The sequence below is a fragment of the Camelina sativa genome, chromosome 8 (assembly GCF_000633955.1).
Source record: "Camelina sativa cultivar DH55 chromosome 8, Cs, whole genome shotgun sequence".
Lineage (NCBI taxonomy): Eukaryota > Viridiplantae > Streptophyta > Magnoliopsida > Brassicales > Brassicaceae > Camelina > Camelina sativa.
In genome coordinates this window covers 16,259,456-16,267,256 of record NC_025692.1, presented here as the reverse complement: position 1 = coordinate 16,267,256, position 7,801 = coordinate 16,259,456, and the positions used below count along the sequence as shown (strand labels likewise).

Below are 7,801 nucleotides of genomic sequence, written 5' to 3'. Positions count from 1 at the left end.
TGCGGTATTTAAGACCGAACCATGCAATCTTTTTGGATTATGCCATGCGGTATTTAAGACCGAACCATGCAATTAATTTCGTCTAGGCCATGCGGTATTTAAGACCGAACCATACCATTAATTTTAGTAAATAATTTCTTGTCTTTTATTACATAGTTAATATATGCATGAAACAATCCTAGACAAAAAATATAATCTAGTATGAACAAGGAAATATGCAAATAATTTTAAGTTTTAAAGTTTTCTTTTTCTCTATATAAGATTATTTCCTTTTTTAAGTTTTCCTTTTTAGTTTAGTAAATTTTCCTATTCTGAATAGAATTAGGACAAGAGGTTTTAGAAAAAACTTTTCTCTTGGGTTTCGATTTTAAGTTCTTAGTTTTACATAGAACAATTCCGATTTTAAGTTTTCAATTTATGCAAGACATATCACAATCAATCAATAACAAACAATCAATCCTAAGCAATTCTAAACCTCATACAATCGGATTTTAAAGTTTTAGGGTTTAGGGTTTTAAGCTTTAGGGTTTTCTAGAATTTAGAACTTTAGGGTTTTGATTTGTTGATTGTGTAATTGTATATTTTAGGGTTCTAATATATTTAAGATCAGGTTCGATATATGTGTCCGATGAATTCGATTTATTTACCTTACACCGTTTGGGGTTGACTGGAATTGATCCGGGAGCTAAAGACCTCGGATATACCTTGAGTTTGATCACGAACCTCGTACTAGTCACGAACAAAACTTGATCACGAACTTAGAACCGATCGCCGAGCTTGAATAATCACGAACTTGATCCGGTTGATAGCTTGGACGAACAAAGGATGTTGTGCGGCTGCTTTAGGGTTTTAGGGATTTTTCTCAGTTGGAGTTTAGGGCAAACTCGTGCTGATAATGTTGTGAAAGTAGAGATACTCGAAGGATGTATTCTCTTGTATTATTAATGATTCAATCGAATAAGTACATTATATAGTAAATGATAAAGCCCTTAGTACAATAGGATCCCTAAACCGACTTAGAATAAGAGAAGGTGGCCAATAGACCTTATGAACTTGGACATGTATATGGGCCGATTATGGAGATCCATCCTTAGTGATTTACAACAATAATTTGTTTATGAATTTCACTAAAATGGAGCGTGCTATTTCCAACTGGAGTTTGTTTCTAATGTTATGTTCACATTTGGGAATTTTAGCCCACTCATCCATACATGATTAGATTTGAATTTAGCATATTTTTCGTTTATATGGTAGCCATCGATATCAATTGTTCATAACACCTAAACCATAAGAAGTATTCTAGAAGTGGAGAAAGATGGTAGAGTTATTTGGCTCGGTTTCAATGCCATTACACAAGATATCACCCAAAAAAAGATCCTACCTATTTGTTGAAAAAAAATCCTACAATTATTATATAATTTAAGTTTATCGGAATTTGCAATAAAAAAAATGAAATAATAGCAATAAAAAGTTTATCTGAATCTATTCAACCAATTCGACCATATATAAAATAATAAAGTAACAAACCACAAAGAAAGAATTAAAAGTTGGATTTTATAATTCTGGCACATAGACAAAATCGATATTTCCATTTGAGTAAACGTACAAATCTATCGAAAGACACACATACATAATCTCACACACTTAATATACATGTTAAGTTTCACTATGATCTTGTCGTAGTGTAACTAAAAAGAAAGATCGAAGAAGATGTAGATGAAAGTATTAAAGTTGACTAATCTAGACGTTGTACCGGATACTATTATCATCCCCTGAGAACTTGTTCTTGATCCATTTGAAACTGTTCTTGAGAGTACTCTTGAGCTTTTCTTCCGTGGCAAAGAGATTGTAAGAAGCTACTCTCTTCTTCCTCTTCATCTCCGGATCTGTGTTGATGCAAGGCCCATTAAAGTTATAGGAGTTTGAGCGGTTCTGATCATAACCAAATTCATCCGTTGAGAAAGATGATGAATACTCCGTGTATGACTTGCTTCCCTTCATCATCTTTAGGCTCTTTGCTTTAGATCTATGCTTTTGAAACTTCTAAGAAATAATTGTTGCTCTCTGTCTCTCTCTATCTCTCTCGGTCTCTCTCTTGTTATAGCTATGTGAGTGAAGAAGCTTACTACTTTTCTTAGTTGGGGTTGGTTATAAAGAAGTGGAGGGTAGCATGTTTTGGTTTAAAACGAAAATGGGAAACAAACCAGATCCTTTGGCAGTGGTATTGCAATATTAACAAAATAAAAAAGAACATGGATTATTATATTGATGATTTTTCTTTTCACTTTTTTTTTCAAAAATAATTTTCTTTTTCCAATTAGAAATGCATGGCTATAACTTAAAAAATAAATATATATATATATCACTGATCACACAAAGTAAACTCAACCAGTTTTGTTTAACCGATTCAATTGGTTAAATCAAAACCGGGTTTGAAAACAGTAGAGTAAGGGTGGGATGGGTGAGATTGAGGTGGCAAAGCATGTGTGATGTTATAGTTGGTTACATGATGGTGTAGCAAGAAGGTATTATCTACTTCTTTCAACTTTAAGTGTGGACCCAATTTGTAAGTCTATTTTTGCATGCCACCATCAATTGCTATGATCAAACCAAATGAATATAATCAAATAATAAATTCATTTTTGATATTATCATACAAATTGAAAAAGATGGTATATTATTTTTTCTTGATATAATAATATTTTTTCGATAATGCAAACATGCATATATTATAATATTTTGATAAATAAGAAATAATATTAAGCACGATGTGATAAAATTTTCAATTTGAAATCATACACTTATATTAGATCAATCGAATTAAAAAGAAGAAGACAAAGTGGAGACAAGACTACATAGACAAAGGACCCAACATGTCTAAAGCTGAATTGTCAAATTAAATTCCATAAGACACATAATAAATATAAATTTGGTATTTATTTATGGTTAGATTTGAAAGTAATGAGTAGGAATTCCACATAATGGTTGCGTCTTAATGTAACAATGGCCAAGTTGTCTTTGTGGGGACTGTTTCTAATTTGTAAAATGCGAAAGTTATTATCATTTTTTCACAAGTTTTTGATGATAATTATATTTATATTTCGCACCCACTTCCCTCTTCTGTTCTATGGACCATTATGTGTATTGGTTTGGTTGGGGTAACCATTCAATGAACAGCACGTCATACGTCATTTGCCTATATGTAATAATCAAATCGTAATGGGAAAATGCCTACAAAACATTGATTTTGTTCTTGGAAGGTACTATCTGAAAATAAAATTCTCTTTTTTTTAATTAGAAGAGAATAGAGATATTATTACCATTGTTTTAAAAATCCTTGCCTAGCACCAATTACGTCTCGTAAAATCACTAGACCCACCCTCCCCGCCTCGATTAATGACTAATCCCCGCCTAGCATCGATTATCCGATTATACCATCTAATCCGATTAATTCCCGCTTAATGTTGTATAAACCGATTATTTTGGGAACCAAATATAAATCAATTATATATATTTTTGTTATTTAAACATTTAAATTAAGAGTTTATGATATTTTACAATAACTAATGTACAAACTTTTAACTAAAATTACGTTTTTATGTATTTACCGTAGTTTTAAAGACAATACTATAGCTTTATATTTTATTTGATATTTTTCTTTTCACATAAACAGAATTATACATATATTTAGTACTATATATTTTTAATTTACTATTAATTTAATAAAATAACCCTAAAACTAGTCCCCGATTAATCCCCGTTTAATCTCCGATTTTCTCGCTAGGCGCTAGGCCCACCCCGACCGCCCGACTAGCATTTAGCGATTTCTAAAACAGGGATTATTACACATCGGTACGTAAAATCATGTTTTGGTTGCATATATTAATAGCACAAGATCCATACCACACTGAGAAACTCGTATATTAAGATGGAAATTTACTTGCCCGGAAAAGAAAATATAAGTTTCGGTTTGTATTTTGAACCGTTTTAATTAATTTATATATGTTAAAAAGCTAATATTTTCTTTGACAAAAAAAAAGCTAATATAGTTAGTTATTTTTAATTCATTAAAACCATGTTACGTTTTCTGTCTTGTAAATTCTTTATAACTTTTTATTAGTTATTTTGAGTTTAGACGTCCTTTAGCTAAATTCTACTGATTAACTTTTGAACTTCTTTTATTTACCCTTTTAAATTAAGGAAACAAATTTTAATTAAGAAAATAAATTCTGTAGATAAATCAATTTTAAAATTTTAAATATTAATATTATATTACAATTTTTAATTATTACATCTAAACCCTAATTATTTTTTATAAATCAAAACTGACATATAATTTTGTTTAATTGTAAATTCCGCTGCAAGTTTGGTTGGATGGGTTGATCGGCAAGTTCGAGATCAGCTCTTGGCCATTGGACGTTTGGGAGATAGGTGATTTGATGAGGCTTTCCAACTTTGGTTACAATCTCGTGTCTAGTTTGCTTCAAAGTCTGGTTTAATTCTATGTTCTAATTTAGACTAAAATTCTATACAAACGCTGCACTAGTTGTAACAAAGCATTTTTCTTTTGAATATAATTTAACATTACATTTAAAAAAAATTTAAACTCTAACCACTCTTTTATAGACTCAAACCAACATATAATTTTGTTTAATTGTAAAATGTAAATCTGAAACACTCTTTTGTAAACCCCAACTGACATATAATTTTGTTTATTGTAAAATCTAAACCCTAACCACTTTTTTTGTAAACCCAAACCGATATATAATTACGTTTAATTATAAAATCTAAATCCTAACCACTCTTTTGTAAACCCAAACCGACATATAATTTTGTTTAATTATAAAATCTAAACCCTATTCACTCTTTTGTAAACCCAAACCGACATATAATTTTGTTTAATTATAAAATCTAAACCCTATTCACTCTTTTGTAAACCCAAACCGACATATAATTTTGTTTAATTATAAAATCTAAACCCTATTCACTCTTTTGTAAACCCAAACCGACATATAATTTTGTTTAATTATAAAATCTAAATCCTAACCATTTTTCTATAAATCCAAACCGACATAGTTTCCTTAATAAAAAATATACATAATTTGTTTTCTCTCTTTATTTTAATTTTAATTTATTTTTTTTAAATATGATATAACATAACATATTCTTGCATTCTGATTGGTTAATTAAATAAGAGTTGTTCACCCTAAAGGTGAACCGAAGAATTTTTCTTAACTTTTAACCTCCTCCTCATTCACATCTCTTTTATACGTTTGCATATATGTATACTTTTTCCACATTTCCATAACAATCAAACATCGTGATTTATGGGATATCCATATCCGTATCCGTTTTATCCGTAATTTATTATCCATATTCGTATCCGAAGATTTTGGATATCTGTTATCCGGATATCCGTTAAAATTTCGACTATCCACGAATATCCGCGGATATCCATAAAAAAAATAAAAAAAATTATGTATTTTATATAAAATACTGCATATTTTGGAAAATACTGTATATCCGTATCTAAATACCGTATATCCGTGAAAAAACAAATATCCGTATAAAAATTTAGCATTATCCGTATCCATATCCGTATATAATAAAAGATGTTCGGAAAAAAACGGATATCGGTTATTCGTTTTTAAAATTTAACACTATTCGTATTCATATCCGTATCCGTTTTATTTGCTATTTCACTATCCGTATCCATATCTGTTCACCTGGATAACCGTTTTTTTCGGAGCGGATTCGGATACGGATATCGCGAATATCAGATATTAATCTCAGGGCTACGTGTAACTCATGTCATTTTTTCATTAGAAAAATAACAAGTATTTCACTTTTCTTGTCTAATAACATTTTAGTAAATTTTGAATCTTCTATACTTTCTTCCATCGTGATACATATCACGAGACACGATATACAACATATGGTGGAAGACAACGGTAAACATTTTAAAACACATATTCATATTGCATACGCAAAGTTTTTGAAATATATTTTGGGTTTTACTCTTAAAGTTTGAAACAACGGCACCTGGATTCCTAATCCTCACACAGACTCTATGGAAAATGATTTCATTGGAACCCAAATCAAACCTCTTTTCCAATTGTAGACAGCCGAGATTTGTTTGCGTCATGGAAACAAGCAATTTAATGAACTGAGTTTTTTCAGAAAATTCAAGTTTCTGCAGAGGGTTATTAACTTTTCAGAAATCTCAAGTTTCTGCAGAGGAGGGTTAATAACTGTATCAAGAGCTCCCTTACCTTAACTGAATTTTTTGAGATTAGGCTGAGGATGGTTACCTGTGGCAAAACTATAGCAGATCACATATTTCCAAAGACTTTGAGACCTGCACGAAGCTGAACTGAAGTAACCCCTTCTCATGTCTCAGATGCTTTTCATTGTTATCTCATTGGTACCTTAAGTTATACCAACATGAAAATATGAGAAACTGTATTTCCCAAAAAATTAAGAGCCAACAACTTACCGTGGGACAATGAAAAAGACATACCCTGCAATGGCTCCTAGAAGCACTGCATTTGATTCACATTAACCTCAGGATGCTCTGAAGCCATTGGTGTGACTCTTTTCCTCCACTACATTGATCCCTACATCCAAAGAAATTGATAGATGGGAGCTATAACTCCTTTCTATCACAAATTTGAGTACAACCTATCCTGCAAATCCAATGAGAGTATAGAGGAAAGACAAACATATGGTATGGTATGATATCATACTCACCGCTTAAGCAAAAGACTCTTCAACTCCCTAGGGCTGATATCAATCTTTGGTCTCTTCCCTGTAAGAAACCAGAACCCATGTAAGAAAAAATAACGTGTGTATGAATCTGAAATATAGTAGCCCACCACAACAACCAAATGGTGATGGTGAACACGACTAATGAATTCAATCTCTACCTTAAACTGATCACCTTAATTCTTGATAACTGAAGAATTTAATCAATCCAATTGTGAATTGTTTGAATTCTTCAGTTATGTCTATAAAGATAGGTGAAAATCCTCTAACCACGGATTCGAGACAAAGAAAACGAACACAACTTAACTAGAATAGGCGGTGTCGATGTAGACAATGATCCATTCACCGTCGCGAATTGAACCGGAGGAAGCAGAACAGACGGCATCTATGTAGGGAAGCGAACGACCACCGCCACCACTGCTTCGGATCTGCGACTGAGAAGAGGGACGCGACCCACAGCCGCCACCGCCAGGAGCTTGAAATTTTTGATTGAAACTGTTTCCCAACAGATGCTACTGTTCTACTAAATCCAACTCGTCTTTTAGGTGAAGGAAATGCTTACAAAGAAGCAAGAGGAAATCTAGAGACAAAGAGAGAAGATGAGATTAAGGGAGGAGACCAACAGTTTTTTTTCTCGGTTCTTTACGAAATGAGAAAAAAAAAATGTTAGATTTGGTATTTAGGTTTACAACTTAAGTCAAAACCTAAATATTTTGGCCAAGTGTCGCGCTCCTTTGTGATTTTTCGCTTCTCGCCCTAAATTTAGATTCCCGCTTACATAATTTTATTCTTAACCTTTTAAAACCGCTATTATATAGTATCATCCTCAAAATTTTATTAACGATAGCATTTGCAAAAACCGCTATGTTTTTCTGCTATCAATATCTATATTTTTTGTAGTGTTCATAATCATTATTGGTAAGATTTTCATCATGGAGTGTGTGATCATTCAATGGGGGTTCCTCATTATTTAATGGTTCAACGAACCCCAACATTTGGAGCTAAGGGTAAAGTAATATCAACCCTAGTTTCATGA

General features: G+C 31.9%; 1 protein-coding gene and 1 long non-coding RNA gene across 7 annotated transcripts; both read right to left on the bottom strand.

Annotated features, from left to right (window-relative positions):
* LOC109126051 lies at positions 1,534-2,220 on the bottom strand. Its single transcript, XM_019229119.1, has one exon. It carries the CDS (start codon positions 2,002-2,004, stop codon positions 1,741-1,743), a length of 264 nt encoding a protein of 87 aa, XP_019084664.1. The 5' UTR covers positions 2,005-2,220; the 3' UTR covers positions 1,534-1,740.
* On the bottom strand, positions 5,957-7,486 carry LOC104707277. Of its 6 annotated transcripts, none has more exons than XR_754606.2 (4): positions 6,927-7,485; positions 6,751-6,808; positions 6,521-6,659; positions 5,957-6,428 (listed from the first exon to the last, which is right to left on the bottom strand). It is a non-coding gene; the product is annotated as an uncharacterized LOC104707277 (long non-coding RNA). The 6 variants fall into 6 exon arrangements; XR_002033003.1 differs by having other exon boundaries at positions 5,957-6,231; positions 6,312-6,428; positions 6,521-6,808; positions 6,927-7,484; XR_754607.2 differs by having other exon boundaries at positions 6,521-6,617; positions 6,927-7,481.